This window comes from Aulonocara stuartgranti, assembly GCF_965226115.1.
Source record: "Aulonocara stuartgranti genome assembly, chromosome: 2".
Taxonomy (NCBI): Eukaryota; Metazoa; Chordata; class Actinopteri; order Cichliformes; family Cichlidae; genus Aulonocara; species Aulonocara stuartgranti.
This window is the reverse complement of record NC_138940.1, coordinates 35,681,791-35,708,442: the sequence shown is the minus strand read 5'-3', so window position 1 is coordinate 35,708,442 and position 26,652 is coordinate 35,681,791. Positions and strand designations below refer to the sequence as shown.

At 40.1% G+C, this 26,652-nt stretch overlaps 1 protein-coding gene and 1 long non-coding RNA gene across 10 annotated transcripts in view; one reads left to right on the top strand and one right to left on the bottom strand.

Moving 5' to 3' along the window:
* LOC309720032 overlaps window positions 1-25,356 on the top strand; it is a 30,708-nt gene extending 5,352 nt beyond the window's left edge. Inside the window, exons 1-4 of one of the 5 annotated variants that reach the window (XR_014280395.1) lie at window positions 9,747-10,801; window positions 18,231-18,404; window positions 19,080-19,122; window positions 19,854-25,356. This is a non-coding gene — a long non-coding RNA (uncharacterized lncRNA). Of the gene's footprint in view, window positions 1-9,746; window positions 10,813-18,230; window positions 18,405-19,079; window positions 19,123-19,853 lie in introns of those variants that run through there. The other 4 variants (XR_014280396.1, XR_014280392.1, XR_014280393.1 and 1 more) reach the window with 4 other exon arrangements.
* Window positions 1-26,652, bottom strand: part of fgf13a (fibroblast growth factor 13a) — a 96,675-nt gene that overhangs the window by 68,076 nt on the left and 1,947 nt on the right. The window contains exon 1 of one of the 5 annotated variants that reach the window (XM_082556528.1): window positions 5,843-6,376. The exons of the other annotated variants lie outside the window; for them this stretch is intronic. Coding sequence (XP_082412654.1) covers window positions 5,843-5,882 — 40 coding nt within the window. The 5' untranslated portion in view covers window positions 5,883-6,376. Of the gene's footprint in view, window positions 1-5,842; window positions 6,377-26,652 lie in introns of those variants that run through there. 5 annotated transcript variants of the gene reach the window in all.

Genomic DNA, 26,652 nt, shown 5'->3' with positions numbered 1-26,652 from the left:
TCGTGTTTTTGGCCCAGCAAAATAACTTGATAATACTTTAACCAAAAATACTGTGGACTGTTGCACTTAGACTTTTAAGAGAAACATTTAGGAAAATGCTGATTACTGCAGTTTGAAACCTGACTTTATTTTAATCACCGTCACTGATGAGTATTTTGAAATACCTCAATGATGTCATACTTTGAGACCAGCATATGTGTCACATGTGGTCAAACATTTGTAGATCCTTTAATGGATTCCGATCTGCAACATTAATAATTGCAAATGCCTCGCCAAACTTAAACTTCTCTGCGAGAAGTGTAACTTCTGCAGGACACGAGTGAGTAATAGGTTTTACTGCTGTGCCAACTGGGGTCCTAAAAGTCATAATCATTTTATTATTATTAATGGAAACACTTTATTTGAATACAACATTTGGCTCTTACAGTGTAGTAAAAAGCAACTTTACATTTTTAAACGTATTCCAGTGTAACTGTAGATATAACTTTTAGGGCAAATAAAATATTAATTTTCTCTATCTTTGGCAACAACTGTAAACAGTGAACACACACAGCTCCAAGTGTCCAAAGGATCAGGGGAATACAGTCCAGAGCAGCCCAGTTTCACAGTATTTTTTTTTAACTGGTCCCATTGTATTTACTGGTATGAATGAGAATACACACACTGCAGCATATACTGCATGTGTTTGACACAGAGACAGTGGATGCCAATCACCTATTTACAGACAAGCGTGCTGTGTTACCATACTTAGAAAACACATAGAGGAGCCTATAGCCTATATTATGACCTAGATGGGAGAAAGAGGGGCAGTGAGAAGACTTAAACACTCTTCTCTGTCTGCTGTCTCAGTGGAAGTGTAGAATTTTCCTTCTCCGACACACTTAGCAACTTAATGAGGGCTTGTAGATATTGTGCTGTGGAAAAAGTATTTACCCACTTCCCAATTTTGTACTTTTTTTGCATATTTGCTACATGTACATGTTTCATACTCAAACAAATTTTATTACTAGACACAGATAATCCAAGTAAATACAATGTGCAGGTTTTAAATTATGATTTCATTTATTAAGAGGAAAAAAAACTGGCTAAACCTACCTGGCCCTGTGTGACCCTGCCCCTCATTGTTAAGTCAATAATCACCTCATCGAGAAATTGCTTAAATAGAACCTGAATGACAAAGTGAAAGCTCTCAAAAAGCAACAAATCATGCCACGAGAAATAAAGTCGGTGACATCTATCAGTCAGGAAAGGGTTACAAATCTATTTCTACAGCTTTGGGACTACAGCAAACCATCAAGAGAGCTATTTTACACAAATGGATAAAACTTGGAACAGTGGTTAACCTTCCCAGGAGTGGCCAGCCTACTAAATGTTCTCCAAGAGCACTGACAAGTCATCCGGGAGATCGCAAAGATCCCACAACATCTAAAGAAATGCAATCCTCACGTGTTTCAATTAAGCTTCGTGCTCATGACTCAACATAACAAACAGACAAAAATGGCATCCACAGGAAAGTTTCAAGGTAAAGACCATTGATGATCAACAAAATAAACATTGAAGTTTTTGAAAGGTTTACATCCTATTACATCTGGAGTAAAGCTAATACAGCATTTTAAAAAAGAGAGCATCATACCAACAGTCAAACATAGTAGTGCTGCTTTGATGGTCCAGGGCTGCTTTACACTTGAGTTTCAGTTTGTGTTTTTGTATGTGTTTCCTTATACACGTGTGAGAAACAGAGTGGCACGTTCATCCCCCTTCAGCTGTCATCGCCACCATGACTACCTTACCAGTCACACAAGCCACAGGCCAAAAGCCTACTCATTAAAGTTAACTGGCTAACACGTGAGCCAGTGATTTAACAAAATGAAGGGCTTCACAGGAAACTGCTTGCTGCACTCAGCTCTTTTATGAAATGGGCTGAGCTGTACAAATTTCTGAGTAGCGGGGGTGATAACTGTCATAAAACGTAAAGGCAAAGTCCTCTGGAAGAACTTTTGCTTTGTAAAGTTAAAATGACCAGTGTGAGCTTAAATGGCCTGAGTAACTGGGATGGTCTGATCTGGTGTAATCTGGGCCGGGTTGTTCTGGGTCTGTCTGTTGACTGTCCCCTGCTCAGCTCTACCAGTCTGTACCCAGAGGGCCTGTTATTTTGGGAGCTCAGCTGAGAAGAGATGACAACATCATGGACTGCTTAAGCTGCTTACATTTCCTCAAGCACTCCCAATGCACCCTGGGATCTACACTCTTGTGTTGCTACACTTACTGTTGCTCCACAAGCATTGAGTGTATGTGAGCAGGCACTGTGTTGCATTCTCAACCAAAAACCGTTCAAATCTTAACAGTTACACAGGAAGAAAAGTCCTGTTAAAAGTGATAAAGAATGATGTGCAGAGAAACATGTTGGAAGACCAAGCAATATGCAAGACATAAGAATAAGTAAAGTTTAGGATGGAAGAGACTGAAGACAGGTGGGGTTGAAGTGACGCAGAAGTGGTATGATGTAAGGTGTGCATTTGTGTTTGTAAAGGAGTTCCAGATATCAGACATAGATTAGCAATGAACGAGAGCTTAAGTTATCCATGATTTAGGAGCTTTTTTCCATAAGATGTGCAGGATTTACTATAAATGATTTCAATTAATTTACATTTTTGTATTATTAATGAAAAACTCTTATTAGATGCTTATTGCAGACTGCTTATTGGATGAACCCTAGCTGATAAGGTCTTTACTATGTAATCAAGAATCCTGTAGCTTTAAGCAATTTTATGTGATTTGTGTGTAATGACTCTTATACAGCACGGCTGCTCTCGTTTGGGTAAAATCTTTTTAAGTACTGTTTTTGATATCCTATGGGCTAGACAGAGGGGAGGTAATAGGTAAACGGGGTTCAGGCCATGAACTGTCAGAGAGCTGATATTTTAACAGCAAACATAATTCCTGTGTGCCTGGCTCAGGACTTCTCAGCTATCATTGCTCACCCTGCACTCAAACATCCAGCTCTCATCCAACGGCACAGACAAACCACCATAAAACTTCTGGCCCAGGATATTACAAGCTCATTGGCCTGGAGAGTGACATAAAATTTAATGACATGCAGTGTAAGTGTCGCTGAGGAAAGAAGAGGAGGAGTTAAACAGTATGTTACACAGAGTTCAGTGTTAACAGAGTAAGTTGGAGTGGCAGGGATAGAAGGGGAAAGAGACAGGCAAAAGGATTTAAACCTACATGTGACAAAAGCAGTCTACAAGTGCATCACTTTAATTTTAGACTGGGCTTAAGAGTTTTAAATATTTATTGAAACCTACTTGTTTTACAGTGGGGGGTTTTTAAAGGTCCATATTACTTAGCTAAAATGAGATCTACTGTGTTTTTTGTTTGTTTGGGTTTTTTTTTTCTTTAAATCGTTTTTATTTCAGTTCTGGAAAGTAACCGCCATTTCTAAGTTGCAGCATTACTGTACAATAGATGCAGACCTTTATTTACAATTATCTCTGTTTTAGGGTGGCATGATGGTTCAGTGGCTGACACTGTCAGCTCACAAAAATAAGGTCCTAAATTTGAAGCCAGTTTGGATGTTTTCCCTGTGTCTGTGTCGACTCTCTTGCGGTTCTCTGGCTTTCTCCCACAATCCAAAGACATATACGGGGCTAGGTTAGGGAGCCTACATTTCTTATAGGTGTGAGTGTAGATGGTTGTCTGTCTCTATGTGTTAGCCCTGCAGACTGGCGACATGTCCACTTCTGAAGACTATCATCAGAATACAAGTAAATGAGGCAGTCAACCCTACTCAAACTCAAGGCTTGATTTTACCTGTGTGTTTTACATGTGTTTAATCCTGATCAGTTTGTGAATACTGTAGGTAGGAATGTTTGTTAACTTCCCTAGGTGCAAAGGGTTAAATTGGAGGGCAGATAGATGGCAAGATCAGTCACAGATTATCTGTCCAGACATTCATCACCAATCAGACTGCTGCTGGTGCAGACAGCTTCCTACTCCACGGCATGCTTCAAAGTAGGAGAGACAGAAAGCGAGAAAGCCTCCAGCTAGAAGAGTCACACGAAGTAACCTCACAAGACCGCATACATGGGCCTCTAGCATGCAAACTTTGAGCATACTTATATTAGCAGTCACGCAGCTTGTACAGAAAGGGTAAACCACCATATGGTGCTACTCACATGCAAACATAATTTAATCTTGTGCCTTATGTTGGTTTTCTTCTGCATTCCTTCATAACTACGTTTATAATTTACTGCTTTTAAACTGGAACTCATTTCAAAAAGTCTGTTTCTCACCCTGTGCTGCTTGGCTTCATTTCTGGGAAACTGAGAAATGATGCTGTGCCTAGATTATTTTGCATGTTTACAAACTGTCACTTAATTGATGCTAAAATATTCACACTACACAACATGCATTGATATAATATGCATACAGACATTGACAGAATCTCCTCATATGATTATAGAGTCTGACATGCACGCTGCCCCACGGTATTCTCTGTAATGTCTGCAAACCAAGCTTAAATTACTTGTCTTGCTCCAAGTTGTGTATTAGATGACATGAAGGAACATGAGACCTCTCAACAGTCTCAACATTGCTCAGATACAGCAGATGGTGGAGTAATTATTTCTATACTGGCTTACACAACCTCTGCCTCCAAGGGTTTGCTTTTACATACTCTGAAGTAAGGGTTCAATCTCTAAGCTTTCAAAATAAAAGCTGGAACCTCAGTTTTCACCATCCCCATCTGTAGGAAATAAACTTGGTGTGCACACAGGCCAATAAACTATAACAAAAGCTGACAAAAATTTATTGTATCTGGCCATGATCAGTGTTCTTAACAGCTCCCTGCAGACTTGTAAGTTGGCAGGATGCAGTTTCACCTTTATGAAAAACTGCAAATAAAGCAACATTCAGTGTATTAAATTCAAAGTTCAAAGTGTGAACAAAATTATAAAAACATACACTGCTTTAATGAATGTCTGCCATTGTCGGGTCATTTTTCTTCCACCTTTCTGTTTTCCGTGACTCTTCAATCAGTAGACAGGGTGCCATGACACAACTACTTATTAGTAAGAAGCAGTGGGCAGGCAGAGATCGCTTTGCAAAGACAAACAACTTAATTAGTGGCGGCACAGCTTTAATAAGTTCAGCTCAAAATAGTTTGGAAAAGCTGGTGAAAAAACAGCACTGTAATTATGACTGTGCTTTGATTCCCAATTTATAGGGGAGGCCACAATTACTGTGTTTGTGGAGCTTTCCGTGTATTGTTGGTATTCTCCTGAATGTGTGGTCAACAAGTGTGTGTGATGTAAGAACTCACTGTTAAGAAGTTTTCAGTTATGTGAAGCTCATCTGTCTGGGAAAAGCCAGAACAAGCCTGCAAATGTAAAGTCCTTTCCGCAAAGAACACTTGGATTTTATCTTCTTGTGGCACACCCAAAATGCATGGCCACTTTTGTGTTAATCATTTAATTTAATTTATTTAATTTGTTTATCAGTTATTTTCTGTGGCTATTAATATCCAAAATGACTTTGACAACATGACCAACCTAACCAGTGCATTATTTTGTCACATAAACTGTATAGAAGGTACAAAGAAATGGAGCAACACCCCAGGTGGAACTATTATTCCAAGACAGGTGCAACCCGGTTGCTTTAGGGGGATGGACTTCCGCCCACGAGTCAGATGCAAGCTGAGAGGCAAACCGAGTGCACTGTCTTCATTGCTCCTGAACTTTACCTGTGTTTGCAGGTTGGTACCTGGTAAAGAAATACTACCACTGTTTGTACATAACAATGTTTTATCTCCATGTTAACTTGTGAAGAAGTAGAACAGTACCTGTAACACTTATGGGCACTGCCGCGCGGTCGACTCGCATCAGTGTGAGACAGCAGCGTCAGGCTGCGCAGGCCGCTAGCAGAAACGGCGCGGTAATGTTTTGTATTGTGGGTCGTTAGCGCCCAGAGCATTGTCTTGTAGGAAGGTCATTCATATCGATTTATTTTCTTTTCATTATGAAGGTTGGTACTCCCGCACACTTTACTATTTTATATAAAGCTTATGATACAAAGATGTTTTATTGTTAAGTGTCATTGAGGTTTGAAAAGTATATAGCTGTTTAATATGTGAGTGTTAATGACATGTGAAGTAGAAAGAAGTTGTCCATGTTATGCAAAAGTGAATTTCATCCTCAGTGTGCTGTAAATGTGTGTCTAATTCTGCTCAATTTCAGTATTCAGAATCTGTACAGTCGTATATTGCTGTAAATTCATTGTAGATTACAGTGGCTTCCAACTGCTTAAGTAAGAGCAGGTGTGTACTTTTGTTTTGCTTAGACTGAGCGATCGCATGAAGTACATGTAAAATAGTGGAACGTGTAGTGTGAATTCATTTATTTTTCTACTTGTGACTTTGGGGAAATGGACAGATATGGACACTGGGACTGAAAAAGTCATGCACACGTGGATATTGTTAATGCTGTTCATGTTTGTTGAAACTTGAATAAGAGATGCAAGCTGAGAGGCAAACCGAGTGCACTGTCTTCATTGCTCCTGAACTTTACCTGTGTTTGCAGGGATTTCTTCTTTGTTATTGTGGCACCATTCCTGGGGCCCGTAACAAATTGTGGGGGCTCGTCCGGGATCCACTTCCTGTTGAGTCTTCTAAGGAAGAGGGTCCAGAGATACTAGAACCAGAAAGTCAACGTGAGATGGCATCGCTGTAGCCGAGACGACAGCTGGTGGGTGTCCACAAAGAGAAGTCAAGATCTGCGCTTTCCAAGGCACCCAAAGCGCTGTACGATACCACTATTCATTCACTCCCACATTCACACACTGGTGGAGGCAGCTACGGTTGTAGCCAGGCTGCCATATCGCGCCATCGGCCCCTCTGGCCAACACCAGTAGGCGGTAGGGTAGATCTATCATATGACACTATATTGTCCAATATCATATGGCATTATATTATATTATAATATGTTATATTATATCCCCTTTCACATTAGAGCCACAACAGGACCCACAAGAACATGGGAACAAGTAAAAGTGGAATACAGGAGTATTCTACAGAATGGTAATATTTATCTCTTAGATTGCTTTTCGTCTCTTGGCAAGGTAATACTGGCCTGTAATACTCTGTTAGTTTGTTCATAACAGCAACCAAGAAAAGGGCAGAGGAAAAAAAGACAGGTGGTGGTCCTGCACCCCCTCGTCAACAAGTTGGTTAAGTAAATAATACCCTCACGGGAATATCGATATCTCTCAATGAGCACACTGTCGCGCTGAGCTAAAGGATCCTGTCTATCCCGCAATATACGCTGAATTCTGAGGACTCTCCTTATCAATCTTGCACCTTCCGCAATGGGTTGGTCGCGTATACGGACAGGACATGGCTGCGACAGGCTTCCCAAATCCACCTTCGCTTTTATAGCCGTGGTCTCTCATCTTGATTACACGAAGTAATTTACAATTACTACTCTGAAATATGAATTACATCTGTAATAATCACATACATGTAATAGAATGTTAATAGTACATTTCCCTTTTTTAGGAAATGACCTGTATGTATCTGTGTGACATCAATAAAAGGATCAAGTGCTGCATTATCTTTAGTTACATTGATGTTATTTATTTATGGTGAAACAGTGGTGGAATATCGCTGTTGCTTTCGTATAAATGAAGCGGACATACCTGCGTGGCCGCGATCTAATCCTGTTTACATAAAGTAAACCTGCTCCCGAGCAGGTTTACGCTTACGGCTCTGTTGCTATGACAGCAAGTCCCGGATGAGCTTCGGGGAACCGAACGATCCAGGATCACGCGAAATCGTCAACAATCTAATCCAGCTAACTTACTTAGCGAGGTACGAAGAACAGGCCCCAGGTGGAAGGAGGGGATGTGAGTGCAAACAGTGGGGATAATGATGCGATCCAACAGCTTAGTGCACAAGTAGAGGCTTTGACTAACATGGTTGCGACTTTAATGGGCCAACAAGCGGCAGCTATTCATACAACCCAATCAAAGACTGCACCTTTCCAAACGCCAGGCCAGGACCAATTCCATGGCACCCAACCTCTTGTTAACCAGGCACTCACTCCTCCACCAAGTCAACCTTCAGCTGCAAGGAGAGGTAAAATACCCAGCTGCACCAAATGTATGCAGCAAGGCTCAGAAAACTGTAATCACTGCTTTGTGTGTGGGGATGCCGGGCATAGGGCAATTGGCTGTTTAAAACGAACCAACCAGCCGGGAAACGGGAGCCGGTCTCTGTTGAGGGACAGACAGAGACCATCCCAAATCCCCAGTCCCACTCAGTAATGCCCACTAGCAAACTGAGACGTCTGAAGGGAAAGGGAAAAAAACGCTGCAAAGAAGAAAGCCAGCCCTCCCCACTGAAAAGCCAAGCAGTTACTGACAGTACAGGCCGAACAGTGCCATTGATTGGTAAAAAGAGCCTACTAAATTGTTTTGTCAACGGCTATGCTGTGACAGTACTATTTAATACTGGCTCACAAGTGAGCATCATTGATAGATCCTGGAAGGAGACGTTCATTCCCCAATATGCAGTGAGGCCCTTACAAGAACTTCTTGATCCTGGGGAAAGCCTTGACCTGTGTGCAGCAAATGGACAGCCAATCCCATATGATGGGTGGGTGGAGCTAACAGTTAATCTCCCGGGGAACACCGATCCCAACCTTACAATGGAAGTACCCTTCCTAATCAGCCAGCTCCCCCTCCCCCAGCCACTACTGGGAGCCAATGTCCTCCAAGGGATGATTAATAGTCATAAGTGTGATGCAGATGCACACACTATGATCCTCAGCCTTCTCCGCAAAGCCCTAGGAGTGGAGGAAGAACAGGCAAGAGCCATGGTCAACTTTATCAATCTGCAGAAAGAGTCAAACCACAGTATAACCACCATTAGGGTAGGGAAGGAAAATGTTTATGTTCCACCTGGTAAAACGGTAAATGTGCGATGTAAAGTACCATCTACCTTTGACATTTCCAACCCTGTTGTCCTATATGAGCCACTTGAGGATAGCGCCACGCTAGAGCAGCTGAGTGTGGGGGAAGGATTGTTGGAAATCAGTAACACCAAACAACCATTTGTTAGAGTGCCAATTTCCAACCACACAAACCAAGTAATCACTCTGCCAAAGAGGTCCCAACTTGGCTCCATCCAACATGTTGCCAAAGTTCTGGAGCCAGGCGAACAGGACGTTGGAGATGGGGGTCCAACACAAGCTTGTGTATTGAAGGCTGAAGTTAATGTGGCCTCTCCTGGCACTCCCCCTGCTGACCTGTGGCGACCACCGGTTGACCTCAGTCACCTTAGTTCAGAACAGCAGAGAATAGTCGAGAAAATGTTGAATGAGGAATCAGCTGCTTTTGCACGGGACGGCAGTGACATTGGATGTATACCCTCTCTCCAAATGTCAGTTAGACTCAAAGATGACACCCCAGTCCAAAAGGCTTATGCGTCAGTCCCAAAGCCATTGTACAGGGAGGTTAAAGAATATATACAGGAGCTGCTTGTGAAGGGGTGGATTGTAAAATCACACTCGCCATATGCTGCCCCTATTGTTTGTGTGAGAAAGAAAGACGGATCATTGCGCCTGTGCATTGATTACCGGCTTCTCAACAAAAAGACTGTGCCAGATCGGCACCCCCTCCCCCGCATACAGGACCTGATTGACTCACTCGGAGGCTACAGGTGGTTTTCCATCCTAGATCAGGGCAAGTGGATCTGAAACGGATGAGGAGGCACCTTGTTACTGGCTGCGGGTACCCAGAGAATCATTAAGGACCAATCGGGACATTCCTAATCAGGTCCCAGTGAGCGGGTCATTGGTTAGTCCTGAGACACCTGGTGACATGCAGGGTGGCGATGCTCCTATGGGATCAGAGTTTGACCGAGTGAGTGTAGGAGAGATGGAGCAGGAGAGAGAGAATGACATTTCGCCCCCTGTGGAGGAACCAGAGTTTGGCGAAGAGCAGCTGGCGCCCCAGACCAATGACTCCAGTGAAAACACTCAAGGGTCTCAACCTGAACCTCAGCCCGTACTAAGGAGATCTACAAGGCAGAGGAGACCTGGCCAGATACTGACCTATTCTTCCCTTGGCCAGCCAACGTATCAGCCACGTCTTGCTGTTAGTTCTGTGGGTGTACAGCCAGTGTTCTATATGCACCAGTGTCCACAATCGTACTGGCATTCAGTCCAACCCATCCATATTATGCCTGGTGTACACTCCGCTGTCACTTACCCGATCTGCTGCTGAGTTTAAGACGGGCATAGGACCTTGGGTACATATAGTGTTGGGTATTCAGAAAATGTAGAAAATCATTGCACACCCATATGTATTTGTAATTTGTGAGTATATTGAGTGAAGAGTTAAAGTTTGATTCAGAGTTAATGGAAGTTTACACTGTTAATTGCAAGTGTCGGGAGCCACTTTTGGTTTGTAGGGGTGTGTGTGGCACACCCAAAATGCATGGCCACTTTTGTGTTAATCATTTAATTTAATTTATTTAATTTGTTTATCAGTTATTTTCTGTGGCTATTAATATCCAAAATGACTTTGACAACATGACCAACCTAACCAGTGCATTATTTTGTCACATAAACTGTATAGAAGGTACAAAGAAATGGAGCAACACCCCAGGTGGAACTATTATTCCAAGACAGGTGCAACCCGGTTGCTTTAGGGGGATGGACTTCCGCCCACGAGTCAGATGCAAGCTGAGAGGCAAACCGAGTGCACTGTCTTCATTGCTCCTGAACTTTACCTGTGTTTGCAGGTTGGTACCTGGTAAAGAAATACTACCACTGTTTGTACATAACAATGTTTTATCTCCATGTTAACTTGTGAAGAAGTAGAACAGTACCTGTAACACTTATGGGCACTGCCGCGCGGTCGACTCGCATCAGTGTGAGACAGCGGCGTCAGGCTGCGCAGGCCGCTAGCAGAAACGGCGCGGTAATGTTTTGTATTGTGGGTCGTTAGCGCCCAGAGCATTGTCTTGTAGGAAGGTCATTCATATCGATTTATTTTCTTTTCATTATGAAGGTTGGTACTCCCGCACACTTTACTATTTTATATAAACCTTTGATACAAAGATGTTTTATTGTTAAGTGTCATTGAGGTTTGAAAAGTATATAGCTGTTTAATATGTGAGTGTTAATGACATGTGAAGTAGAAAGAAGTTGTCCATGTTATGCAAAAGTGAATTTCATCCTCAGTGTGCTGTAAATGTGTGTCTAATTCTGCTCAATTTCAGTATTCAGAATCTGTACAGTCGTATATTGCTGTAAATTCATTGTAGATTACAGTGGCTTCCAACTGCTTAAGTAAGAGCAGGTGTGTACTTTTGTTTTGCTTAGACTGAGCGATCGCATGAAGTACATGTAAAATAGTGGAACGTGTAGTGTGAATTCATTTATTTTTCTACTTGTGACTTTGGGGAAATGGACAGATATGGACACTGGGACTGAAAAAGTCATGCACACGTGGATATTGTTAATGCTGTTCATGTTTGTTGAAACTTGAATAAGAGATGCAAGCTGAGAGGCAAACCGAGTGCACTGTCTTCATTGCTCCTGAACTTTACCTGTGTTTGCAGGGATTTCTTCTTTGTTATTGTGGCACCATTCCTGGGGCCCGTAAGAAATCCCTGCAAACACAGGTAAAGTTCAGGAGCAATGAAGACAGTGCACTCGGTTTGCCTCTCAGCTTGCATCTGACTCGTGGGCGGAAGTCCATCCCCCTAAAGCAACCGGGTTGCACCTGTCTTGGAATAATAGTTCCACCTGGGGTGTTGCTCCATTTCTTTGTACCTTCTATACAGTTTATGTGACAAAATAATGCACTGGTTAGGTTGGTCATGTTGTCAAAGTCATTTTGGATATTAATAGCCACAGAAAATAACTGATAAACAAATTAAATAAATTAAATTAAATGATTAACACAAAAGTGGCCATGCATTTTGGGTGTGCCACATTCTTCAGTGTGCAAGACTAAAGTTAGAATTGTGGTCCTCAATTTCATCCCGGTAAAGTCTACAACGTAGTCGTCTACGTCATTTTTTGCACTGTATTACGCTCGTGTGCTCGTGTATCTGCCCTGCTCTGCCAGCACGACAGAAACTGAGCTGATCATGTTGAAATTGGAGCTAATAAATAATGAACAACTGAAATGCAGGAAAAAAAAGGACTTCAGAACAGACTGAATCTATACATAGATTGTATGAAGCATGAAAATGAGAAAACATACTCTACATTGGGAGAACATTTCATATTGCATTAGCATTATCAGCAAGCTAAATACAATAGCAGCCTATTGGATTTTAATAGAGGTACCCCAGCCATGTGATAATTAATCCACTGCACTGTGTTTACGCTGCATAATACTACCATGTCTCATGTTGCACGTCATGCTACAGTGTAGTATAAGCATGTGTGTGTATTTCTGTGTGTGTTCACATTCCATCTGTAAGGTGTATTGAAAGAATTTTGCTTTGCCTTCAGTACACACTCAGCTTTTTATCTGTCTAAAAATGTGCTACAAAGAAGAGCAAATAGAGAGATGATTAAATAAAACACTTCTGCACTGCTACACAGCTGCTCACACATGCAAATATATACGCATCCCACTAGGGTTTTTAGTCTTATTCAGAGCAGGATGAGAAGTGCCGGAGCAGCAGTCATCAACTGCACAATGATAAATTCCACTTTTTTCATCATTCAACTCTCTCTTCGGTATAAACTGTGGATCGCTAGGGCCAGGTTTAGGCAGGGCAAATTTGCACCGCTTCCTTTATTCAATTTGTGCTACCAATCTGTGGGTAATTTGTGCTTTATTATTAAGGTAATGGCTAATTACTCAATAAGGGACTGGGACTCCCTTCCAACATTGCAGTTCAGTGGCAAGAGAAAGATTATAAAGGTTCAAAAGTCTTTATAAACATTACAGTTTATAAGCAAATAAATATGTGGAAAAAAATCATATAATTTCAGGAGATAAAGTTGCATTGGATTATGAAGGTAAGTTGTGTCATAGAGATTTTTAAGCTAAGTTTCTCTTACTGTGTATTTTGGGTACAGTATACACAACTCTGCAAAACAACATGGTTCTATTAAATTTAATGAAAAAACTGCTGAGCTAAGTTGCCTGTCACAGCGATTAGCATGCTGGATTGGACTCTGGCAGGGGTCAGGTCACTTGATGCAGCAGGGTTGGTGGTTATTACAGAGTAGGCAGCTTGATTAGCCTGCAGGGTAAAGACCAGATACTTCCAAGTATGTGTTTGTGCTTGTGTTTGTGTGTGTGTGTATGTGTGTGCGTGCATGCACGTGTGTAAATGTGGATTGTATGAGTAGGTGGGTACTATTGTTTTGCCAAGGCCAAGACAGGATGGCAACCCAGAGCCAAAGACAAGAAACCGGTAGAGCAACTCAACAACAAAACTGAGCAGCCATCTGTGCCTCTGAGCTTTGAAGCATAAATTGTTGAGAATCAACCCACCCACTCACACAAGCACAACCTATACACGTCTATACTATGTAAAATTACATAACATATTCATCAGAGAGAAACTGTGGATTTGTAGAGCATGTTGTGTGCATCATGCCTGAACATTTCACAATTTGTGAGGGAACGAAATCATAATGTAAGACCCATGAATGAACAAAAGAGTTAATGGATTCAGCTGAAAACCATTTTTACAGTTGCTACTATAATTAAACATTTGCTTTGTCAATGCATTACAGCCCTGTACATCTGTAACAAAAACATACATGTTCATTAACAGAAAGTCCTTATATTTCATTCAACAATAACTGCCAACAGTTGTGGTTTTGTTTTGTTTTTAAGATTAAAAAAAGCAAGAAACAATAATAATGGCAATCATTTTTAGTGGCCTGACAGACAAAAATATTACTTTTATATTATTTTTTGGTTTTCTAGTGTCTCACAGCTGAGAAGCCATGCAAGTGCTTTTTTTAATGGGTGTGATGATTTTAGCGAAAGTGTGAGGACTGCCTCCACACAGTGTTAACAACACATTCTGTTCCTCCTACCAAATAAGCCCACAGGGTTCAAGTACAGTCTCTGAACAGACACACCAACATACACAATGCATCAAATCAGAAGCATGGGAGACAATCAGATTTATTTATATCGTTCACAAGGCTCATCTCAGCACTTGATACCAAAAGACAGAATGAAATGTATAAATCACTTTTTTTAAGTGATTTGTTTGTTTTTATTGGTAGCATGATGTAATCCTGTGGAACTAGGATCATGTGTGAATCTACAAATGTTCTTGTTTCTCAATATTTCCATCCACGGTGGACCTCAAAAGTTTTACCAATTTTGCTTTCAGCGCTGACTTAATTTTTCGTGGCATAGATTCATCCACAGATTCATCCATAGGTGCTGATGGAAACATTCCTCAGAAATTTTTGTCCATATTGACATGAAAACATGACACATTTGCTCTAAATTTGCACATTTGCACTCATGATGCAAATCTCCCATTCCATGACATCCCAGAGGTGTACCACTGGATTGAGATTTTGTAACTGTGGGGAGCCATTGGAGTACACTGATTTTAATGTCATGAAATTGTTACACTGTGGTCATAAAGGGACGGACATGGTCGGCAACAATACACAGGTAGGCTGTCAAATTTAAACAGTGCTCAAACTGGTAATAAGGAATCCAAAGTGTACCAAGAAAATATTCTCCAAACCATTTTATCATCGCCGTGAGCATAACCCACTGATACAAGGCAGAACTACTTCAGATTCAATATGGTGCACGAAAAGGGATGCTCTTCTGCACACCTTGGTTGTAACAGATGGTTATTTGAGTTGCTGTTGACTTCCTACAGTCTTAAAGCAGTCTGTTCATTCTCCTCTGTCATCAACAAGCCATTTTTGCCTAGAGAACTTCCGTCACTGGATATTTTTGTCTTTTTTGCACCATCTTCTGTAATCCTTAGAAATGTTCGTGTGGAAAATTCCCAGTAGATGAACAGTTTCTGAAATTCTCAGAGTAGCCCATCTGGCACCAACAACCACGCCCATTAAGTCATTTAAAGTCACTTAAATCACCTTTATTCCCCATGTTGATGCTTTTTTTTCCCAGCAGGTTGTCTTTACCAGAAAAGCTCAGAGTTACTGCCATGCGATTTGCAGATTAGATATTTGTGTTAACAAATGGTTGAACAGTTGTGCCTAATAAAGTAACCGTGAGAGAGTATGTGAATGTTTTCATGTCCTCTGAATGCATTTTTTTTTATCATCAGCAATTTTTATTTCATTTTAAACTTCAATAACAGAACTGAAAAAATAAATACATAAATAAATAATTAAAAAAAAATAAAAAAACAAAGGGAGATTATCCTATTCTTTCTTCGCACACCAATCCCCACACCACCACTCTCTCATTACTCCTCTGTCCATCAAGTTACAGAAAGCCAGCTTGTAAAGGGAGACCAAATACAATCATATTGATGCAATTTATCTAATAAACCATAATTCACTTTTTCGTAAGATGCCAACTCTCTGAATTCATTTTTGTCTTCTTTTTTTTTAGCGATGCTAGCACTAGAGCTGATATTTGAGTATTGATCATTTTAATCATTATTAGTATTAGAGTTCAAGGGGATTTCTTCCAATTTTTTATTTTGTCCAAATCTAGATTTCAACGTATAAAGAAATCTGTAAAATTGGAACCTGTGAAAGTCTCCAATTTTATACCTTATTTATCAGCTAATTTTGTGTAACACATAGATGGAAGATAATGTTTTCTTTTAAAATGCACATATAGTGAACAAAGCAAAGATTTATTTAGCAAAAGTATCAATAGATGTAAAATTCCTCTTCAGAAAAAGTAAGCACATCCTCAGCTTTTGAAGCCAGTTCAGCCTCATCCACCAGGAAATGGTCCTTTTGAAAGGGTTTGCTACTCTTCCTTCCAAAATGTTTTCAGTTCAGTTTAAGATGTTTGAGCTTTTGCTTGCATGTGCTGCTCTCTTTCAAATATCCTACAGTTCAGCAGAATTCAGATCTTTGACTACCCATTCCATAACTCTTCATTTCTTCTTCTTGAGCCATCCCTGGGTGGATTTGCTAGTGGTGCTTAGGATCAAAGGTATACTTACAGTTTAAGCACTTTTTTGATATGATGTGAAATTCACAGTTAAATCACGTAATGTTCCCCAGTCGCCAAGTCAGCAAAGCAACTCCAAATACTACCATTTCAAAGCAACTATGTCACTGATTCATCTGTCCAGAGCACATTCTTATTGTAAATAATCTTTCCTGTTTGTAAAACCTCTTTACAATTAAAGATGTATCCAATTTGACACCATCAGTTGTGACAACTGCCTACAGATGAGAAGACATTTTTGAGTTATGGCAGACTTTTTTCATCAAAATGTATGTTCTTGTATTTATACAAGTTGGCAGTCGTGTGAAACACTAATAATCTCGCGAGCATCCACAACCAGTTTTTTCCCTGAAGTTCTCGTGGAGCAGCTTAGGTCTTGGTAGATGACATCACACACTTTAACAGCACAAAAAACACCTGATGACATGGAGTTAAATAAGTCTCCCTAATCATTAGCACCTACTCTAAATCCTGTGACACTAACATTTCTATATTTGAATAATATAGACTAAAGAATGATGTAGACTACTCTTACTTTTCCATGAAATACATCAGCTTTTTCTCTCATTGAAATTCTAATTGATTCTGTGTCACATTTTCAGGTAATTTTTTTTAAATGTTTACTTGCTCAAATGTGTCCGAAAAGCCAACAGTCTTCTACACAGGCTGTATATCGATCTGTATGTGCATAGTATAATACACAGAATACTATCACAATACAAACATGAAAGAAAATCACATTAAATCTACATCATAAACTGACGCCAGATGCTGTCAATTCTGATTTACAGAGTATAGCCGAACAGAGAAAGCCCTGCAAAATCCTAAGATAACTCTGGCAGACCAGACATAAAAAGCATTAACACACACACACACACTTGTACCATGTGAAAACAAGAGCTATTTCTGACTCTGCTGTTTGGGGATTTCAGTTTATTTCCTGCTCTGTCAAACATGTTCTAAATGTTGGTGCGAGAGTCACGTCTTTGTTCTATAAGACCAGGGGAAACAAGTGACCACTTGATTACACAGCACAGCAAACACATGACATAAAGGTCAGGAACACAAAGGAGTGGGTACACAACTGCAGAGCATTGTGCAGGACGCATTGGTGTTCTCATCGGCTCTTCTGAAACTATACACATCTATTACTGATTAGAAATATAAAATTAAATAAAACTGGAATCAGCTTTATTTTAGGTGACATTGCTACTATAAGATATTGCGCAAGGTCCCCCAGTAACCAAAGGAACTGAAGCAATTTAACATTGTCTTTGTCCTAATTTTCCACTGTAACCTTTAAGCAAAGCTGAAATATTTTGGCATTATTGCACGTAACCTTTTCATCTCGCCTACAGCACTGTTCATCTTCTTTATGCTGGCCAGTTCTCCTGTTATGTATTACTGTTAGATCACTGACTGCCATCTCTCTCTCTCTCTCTCTCTCTCTCTCTCCCGCTGTCTCTCTCTCTTAACTCTCCATCTCTTTTGTCTTTCTCTATCTCAGTGCTGCAGTGTAGGCAGAGACTTGTCTCCTCTAATTACATTGAAAACGATGTGATCATTCAGTACAGAGAATCTCTAATGACATCTGGCAAAACAAAGAAAAAAGTTTTAAGGCAGGAAACTGAATCACACTGCCGCCTGGCTAAATGTCCATTGACTATGAGGTTAACGGTGGGGAAACTGTAGCACCACGGTGTTTGCTTTCAAGCAGTTTTAACCGTTTCCACATTATCAAGTATCCAATCCTAACGCAGCTTGTACAAAAGTTTCTGGTAGGGTAGTACTTAAAGTGCTATGGTTTGTGTCAGGAATGCCTGGAAAAGACTGTGTTAAGACTGGCCCTCGTGTTTCCAGTGAGACTTCGTGTTACTCTTACAGAATGGATCTCGTTCCCCTTGCTTTCAAACCTCCATCCACCCTTTTCTGTGCTGAAGGTCAATCACAACAATTATAAGGGTTGATATGATGACTAGCATCTCTGACATTCCTCTGTTGATCAGTGCTATTTCACATCATCTCTGTTTTGTTTTGTTTCTTTCTCTGATTAGTAGCTGAGCTGTCCAGTAACATCCCAGGGACATGCGGCCTATGCCTTTAATAAACCCTGAAGAAGATTTCAACTGAACTGAGAAGATGAAAACTATTTTGCATTTGTCTGTCAATGCCAGACTAACTTCAGGGCAGTTTATCAGAAGATGTTCTGGCTGTGGCTTTTTTTTCTAGTAAGTACTGGAAAAAATGTGATTCACAATTAAGAGTAAAAGTTGCCCATTAAACTGTAAAGTTTTCCTTCTTATGTTATATGATTTTATCGGGCTATTAGCGTGATGATGATTTCATGCGGAGAGGGCATTCTACCACTCTGGTTGGTCAGTGTTGTGCTAGTTTTAACTGGTTTTCACTATATAATCCTGGGCAACATAATCTATGAAGAGCTCGGGAGCTAAACCTTACATATACTTTTGAATTGTTAGAAGCACTAATAAAATGTTATTCAAATTACAAATTTATTTTAAAAAAAACAATAGGGGGCACTAATTTACTGTTGCCTTTCCCTTTTCATTTTATAATGAGCTGTGTATCAGCATGCATTTTTCTTTGTCTGGGTCACAGCATGCACATTTGCAGCGCTGCGTTCAGTGCATGTAAGCAAGCCACCTCGATATCCTCCACCCATGACTGACGACTTCCATGCTTATTGGGGCTTTGTTGCCGTGGCAGCGTCTCATTATGTAAATGATGTCTCCCTGATGAAAAGGAGGCAGGCGCAGCCGTGATGTTCACTGCTCCAGACTGTGTAAAATTGGCTTCAGGGACCAGTGAAGGAGCATTGCTATATTTAGCAGTCATCTTAACAATGTCTTTCTTCTTTCTTCTTTCTCACATCTTTGAAACAGAAGGCCCACTCACATTTAACACTTGTGTCATCTTTTTCACACAGTGAGTACTAAAATATTACTCCAAATGCACATAAAGGCACATTACCAACATTTCAGTGGCTGTGGCATTTACGTCTTCAAGGCTTAATATGTTGTATTTCTAAATTCTTGAAAGTTCTTTCTGTTGAATAGTTTCCTAAGAATGTATTATCCTTCCTTTCTCTGCCATATATCATCACTGTCATGACCCAAGCTCAAAGGGTTTTATTCCAGCCCAATAAAAATGATCCTTTTAATGTTATAGCCAGTTTTTAAAATAGACAAAATATGTGCTGCTATTGAATTAGATGCCAGAAACATATTTTAATAAAGTAGGGTTAGGGATACCAAAAGCTTGGACAAGCTTTCAGCATCAAAGTCTGACTCTTTGAGAAAAAATTTTTTAAGGAAACTGTGTAAATGAATAAATAATTCTTGTTGTAGAATGAAATTGCAAAGGATTTGGAAATTTCATCATCTAGGCGCCATAATATGATTTAAAGATTTCAGAGAAATCTCTGTGCGCAAGGGATCAGGCAGAAAATCAAATACTGAACGCTTGTGATCTTCGGGCCCTTACATGGCACCACATTAAAAACAGATGCTATCTTATAGTAGAAAATACTGTATAAGCTCATGAACACTTTAGATCATACTTCATAAAAAATGCTTTTGTCTTTCCCAATCTAACAATATATTGGATCAGTTAAGTATTACCCTTGTGCTTCCAACACTGATATGTTTTTCTCATAGACATCCAGTGAACTGCTAAGGTAGATCACTGATGCAAGCTGAAGTGTGGCCCTGCCTGTAACTTGCGTGTGAAACAGCTGCAGGACTGGAGGAGAGCAAGAAGCTGGTAATCCTTTAAACTATTCTCTGCACGTTTTGCAGAGGAGATGGTGGTCTGCTGCTTTGGAGTCTTCCGGTTGAATTCACTCTACAGAGACTACAGCCTTGTCCGGCATTAAGAGACTGTCAATCACTAATCTGCATTCTGTTCAAACCTGAGGCAATCATTTGCCCTTACCATAAGCACTGCTGGCCAGTTAGATGCTGTTTCCCAGACCTGCTCAGCCTGTAGATCCTGTTTATTACCACTGGTTCATCCTTATCTTGTCCCTTTCCTACCTCGGCTTAATCCCCTTTATAATTATCATCAACTTTAATTAGTTAATGTGCAGAGCAACTATTAATCCTGAGCATCATTTCAAATACAGAAACCAAGGCCATGAAACCTTTGAACGTGACATGATGTTAAAGCATTAACAGAAACATTTCAGTGCTGTCACTCTGAGCCGAAAATGTCCCCTTTTGAATCTTTATTTCACAATAACTTTATGTGACACTGTTCCCGTCCCACTAGGCTCCATGGATGACAGGACACATGGTTTCTATGGTAACCTTGGGATGCTGTAATTGCTTCTGTGACCTCTTTCTGCCCTCAAAACATCCAATAGCTCCTCATTCATTGTCTGTTGTAGTAAGTACAGTATTTACAGTTAAAAATATGTTGCTAAAATGTGCTTAATGTAATTAACAATGTCTATACTTAGAAGCACAAATTGCTCAGCAATAAAAGATCCACTTGGTTCCATATGTTTGGGGATAATTGGAAAGAACATCTGTGGTAAAGCTTCTGCAGAACTGCACGTGTTGCATACCCTCCACAAACTGTATGTGAGCCCAAGGTGGCGTGTAGGCTTTCCACACAAATGAGTCACTCCTGCCACATGCTCAGTTGAACAGATGAACGCTTTCCTTCATCTCAGTCGGGCTAACAGCACTAGATCTGCGCTGAGTCAATTAACAATCAGAGCTGGATTTTCTCACACCTGGCAACAGTATTATATGAGAAGGACATAATTCTGTTTACCATTTGTCATCTCTAGATGATGAGCATAAAAAAGAAACTAAGCAATGCCATTTAAACATGCTTTCATTATAACAGCAGCGGAAAGGAGACCAGAAAATGATTCAATTTTCTGCTGATTTTATCTTTGTTAAATTTAGCAGATAATAGACCACTGGGAAAAATGTTCTTCTTCCCTCATTAAATCCCTGAGCTAACATGAAGGTGGCTAACCTCAACTTGGCTTACTGACATGAGCAGCTATAGGAAAGTGTAAGTAGGTCCAATAATCTGAAGCTCACACTTGCATAAAAGTGGTTTATCTCGTACTTTTTAAGTAAGCAATACACAGCAATCCCAATCTGAAATATTTCTGTTCTTTCCTTATTGAGAGAGATTTTTATTTTATTATCAGCCAGTTTGACACACACAACCACAATTATGGGGGATTATTTTTAGATGGGATTAACTGCTGTAGCACGGAGTGCATTTCTGAAAGTTAAACTGCAGTAATCTAAAATCCACAGGTAGTGAATAATCCCAAACCTACTGTCAGACTTTTAGTACACACAATCATTTTTGATGAAATGATTCAAGTGAAGTAATAAGATTACTATCATGAACCATGTTAGCATTAGCAGGCCATAGTCAGATCTGAAGAGGACTTTGGAAAAGAACATGTTGTTGTTGTGTTAAAACGCACTCGTTTTGTGCAGAAGTCAAAAATACGAAATGGCAAAAAACATTAATTTTGATATTTTATCTGTTCGCGTTCTGTGACAAGGAAGTCAGTAACTTCTTTTTGTGTATTCCATTTAATTTCCATCTACTGTGCTGGTATAATGGCACTACCTTAATAACTGGAATAAAAACTACCTTGAACATCATAAGAACCCTTTAGATCCTGGATCCTCATACAAATTCTTACTCATCCCAGTTCCTGTGCCAATTCATGCACACCCCATGTACTGTATATTGAGCCTTATTTTTCATCCCATATATTTACATGAGTTGGTTGTTAGCAAACTGTCAGAATTTTCAGCTCTGGACACATACTTACTCCTGAACCTAATTTGGGGGGATAATGTTAATTACAAGACCATGTTGAGTAACTTTTATTGGAAGAATTGGAAGTTAATACAATGAACATAATATTCAAAAAAATGTTATTATCATTGTTAAAAAAAACAAACATGGCCTATTATTTTTGAGATTAGATTAACAGATAATCGCATGCTTGCTAAACAGCTGTGATATTCAGCAAAGAGCATTCATGGCCTTTTTTAAGTAATAAGGATTAAATGTCTTTAGCCCCTCTTAGTCACAATATTTATGGAGGAAGCCAAATGACATGTGTAAATTAACAACCAGGTATTTCAAAGTATAAAACTGCAAAGATTAGTTGAAAAATGAAAAGTGCAGTATAAACTATAGGGGCACTTTAAAACCTTTCTATCGGCCATATGCTTCTACAGTCTGAAAATACTCATGTGATCTTTTCTGAAATGGCAAGAGGTTCACAGGAAGAGCCAGGCAGAGCAGGAAGCAGCGTAATTGTCATTTGGGACCTTTTTTCACTCATCGTTTAAGCACAAAAAACTATTTCAGGTACTATGTTCCAACCCCGTGAGCTTATTACATGAGCTTATTTACATGAGTTTATTCACACGGCTGGTAGTGGTCACTTAACTTTAAAATTTAGTACTAGGTCATCTTACACAGCTTACACAAACAACCTGCGGGTTTGTTTTCTGAGGGAGGCCAGCCTCTCACAAAAGCCTCACCTCAGAAGACACGCAGCTCTGTGGATTACCAGCAGCAGGCAGACTAATGCACCCGCAGTGAAGCATTTAGAGATTTTAGGGGCAGAACATTTCTGGCAGCAATGACGTAAAACATAGCATAGTTTCCATTTCAAAGTTGAGAAATTAATAAGATTAAAATGTCTTCATCCTAAACACATACGTTCAGATGTATTTCACTGCTAAATGATCAATACATAACCATTTCCAACAATGCAGCTGTCATGCTGAACCAAAACACACCTTTCATGTGAAAGAAAAAAACATCCTAGGAACTCTAATGAATCACGCACCAGAAACCAGTCACAGGGGACCCTGAGTCAGAAACCCAAGCTTAGGAACTGAAGAGACAGGCCTTCAACATTCTCAAACACCGATCAGCACACAATTCAGCAATGGAAAGTGGCAGATCACTGATGCCACTCGGAGATCTGAGTGGCATTAGACTCCGCTCAGGAGGTGAGCCAGTTTCCTTGAGGTCGTGTAGCCGGATCTGCGTCAGTACAAGTAAAGCATCTGACAGTGCAGAACCACGCACTTTCACACATTAACACTTGTCACTAACTTCAAAGTTGGGACAAAGTTGGGACAGAGTATGGTACAGACTTGTAGTGTAATGAAGAACATAACCTGTTTGGATTGACATAGAAAAGAAAAGACAATCTATAATCTGTTCATTCATGTTACCAGATCCTGACATACTCTGACAAGATTAGAATATCCAACACTTCAATATCAAGGGAATGTTAAGCTACTTAAACTTCACAATTTTGGTAGGACAGTCACTAAAAAGGACATAAACTGGGGGAAAAGATTCATTTTGTGTTGATACAGTATGCTGAATAAATATTATGAATCTGAGCCAGACAAATGTGAGAAAATCCTGTGAGTTTACAATGTTGAAACTTTGTTTGGAGTCATTTTTCACCCTGGCGTGACTTTTGTTTGACCCGTGCATGTCAACCTATTAACTACAAGTTGATCTCACAAATGCCAATCCTGTCACTGCATGCTGTGTCTTATTTTTGTTAAAACATCCCGAGAGAGTTCACAACAGTACGGGTGCTGAAGGCATTTAATAGAGTCTTAATGATTAAAGTAGTGGATCCTCCCTTCACCACATATTGTTCAAAGGAGATTCTTGAAGAGCCTCATTAGATTAAAAGAAGTTAATGACACTGTAGACAGTATTTGGTTTTGCTGATGAGACCAGAGCAGGTGTCAGTGTTGTGGAGGATAGAGTTGCCTGCACTGTGATTAATGAAGCAGCTCCAAACTGTTCTCTGCATATCTATTGATTCATTTCTGTGGCTGGCGCTGAGCTGAATTAATCTCCCTGCAAATATGCAAGACTTATGTCTTCTTCTGCACTTTGTCCTGCAGTCTGAGGCAGACATGAATCGACTGGATGACACTCATAGCCAAAGAGGGGGTTTATCAATGCACTGCGCTAGGATCAAGTCTGAGGAAAGTAACAGAAGCACAAAGTTGTTGTTTTTTTCAGAAATATGGAATCTTTAACTGATTATAATGATAAATTAGCAAAATGATGATAAAAAGCAATCAGAGAAATGTACGTTAAATTGGACCATAAAGTAAAACACATACGGTGCAAATGTTTGTATAACCAATGGAGAGTTAATCATCTCAACAGTTAATGCATATGCACGAGAGTTATCTGAGAGAGGCTTCAAGCCCTGGAAAGTTATAAAGCCGAGCGAGTGTATACGTCATGCTTTGACACATCACTTTGTCCGCACAACTAAGCTTCAGAAGGACAAGGGGAAACTAACACAACGTGATTCACTGGTTGAGAAGTAGAGTGGTACTCTACACAGAGCCATGTTTCTCTCTTTCAGTCTATGCATGTTTTCTGTTTTCACATGCTTTGCTAACAAAATAAATCCCTGAGGGAGTCGGAGAGAGAAAACAGTGCCCTGTCACAAAACTGAGTCACCAAGAAAACACCCTGTAACAAAAAGTGACTTTCTTACTGAGTGACAGCTTGAATAGCATGTCTTTGTGGTATGACTACTACTAGGACCCCCACAGAGAACATTACTTGTACTTTTCAGGATTTAAATCTGTCTGTAGATGCAAAAACGAGATGCTCATGCTCGACCCCTTTTTTTATTTTTTTATTTTCTAACCAAATAATGTTTTTGTAAAGATGTAAGCATTCAGAAAACTACAACTGCAAAAGACATACTACTAAAATAAAATTAAAATATGCCATCATAGGTAATTTAAGCAGCTTGGCAAGAGAGATTCTTTTTTCAAATTAAGAAAAAAGGGGGTATCACTCTGTTAAAAAAAAGCAGGGCAGTGAGAAGCTTCTGCAGTCCAACAGCTTGCAGGGTGAAAAAGGAGCTGTGGAGATGGCAGGTGGTTCCGGCTTTAATGGACTGTTTCCCTGAAATAATTTGTGGGACAGGTGGTTGCCAACATTGGCAGGGTCGGTGGTGATTTTCCCCATGCGGTTCTCGGCTCTTGTGCAATTCAAGTCTCTGATGGAGGGCAGCTGGTACCAAATGACCCTCTCAGCAATTCACAGTCTACTGTCCTCCCCCGAGCCCCTTCTATTTTTTTCCTCTCACATGAAAGCACGTCAGCTACACCACATTTGTGTGTTTTTCTGTAAATTTATAAAAGGAGACAAGCCTTAGTGAACACTCATAGTTAAGTTGAAGATGTTTTGCTGTCATCTGATAGTTTTGGCGATAGCGCTTCCAGAGAGCGTGCCATTGATTTCCAGTGGGAGACAAGAACAAAAGCTCCCGTGGAGGTTAATCTTGAAATCAATTAAAGCATGTTTTACTCACTGCACATTCAGCAAAAAAACTGATAAGCTTCCCTTACTGGTGTTTTATTTTAGATGCAGAAGTTAGTTGTCAAGCATCTTATACTATAAACATTAAAAAGACATACTATAGACATACTAGACATAATATGGATCTAAAGGTTATATAATATCAAAAGAATATCTATTTTTCCATTATATGTTTTGTTAAATGCATCAACAAATTAACCACGGAGGTTGAGAAGTAGAGTGGTTTAACAACAAATGCACCATGACACCAAATCTTTCCTTCTGTGCCCTCATCCAGGAAAGCAGCTTTGGATGAGGTATGCTCAATAGCTCACTAGGCAGTAATACTTTATTAATGCCTATTAATAAAGATTAAATGTTAATAAAAACTGTAATATTCTGTAGTACCCTGATTAGGATGCATCTGTACCATATATAGTAACACCAAAAGTCAGGTAGCAGTGTTGCCAAAATAAGCCAATAAGTTCATTGATTTGTTGTAAGCACTTCAAGCGGAGTCAGAACACGATAGTAGGAAGATTCAATTGCATTTCTATACTGTAAGTAAACAGGAAGACTGTTATGGGCACGCTGCCACGGTGTGAGTGTTGGGTATTTTATTCTGTCACTAAACCTGGGAAACAGCCGTTTTTACTGCTTGCAATTAAGAGTTATTTTTTAAGTTATTTTATTTTAATACCCAGATATTTACTGACGCGAAAAGTCCTGTCCTCTCTGGTGTGTGGTTTTTTTAAATCTTTTAATAGAAAACTGAGCACGAGGACAAAGACGCAGTAACGTGTGTGACGGTGCGTAAGCTGTCCCGCACATCAGGACGGAACGGTTGCGATTAGTCCCTCTAGGTTTCTTTGGCAACCTGTCTCCATTCTGTCTCCATGGCAATGCCAAGGCAGTTTACTTCCTTTTTTCTCAGGGATACGGAGCCTCTTTGTTACGCCACAGGTCATAAACTCGAGCTACGAGACCGAGAGGGCTCCGCGCGTCGTGGCAGTGCAGATGTGACGAGAGTGTGCGGCTCAGTGTACGAGCGAGAAACACAAAGGGACCTTTCAACAGGATGCCAGTGAC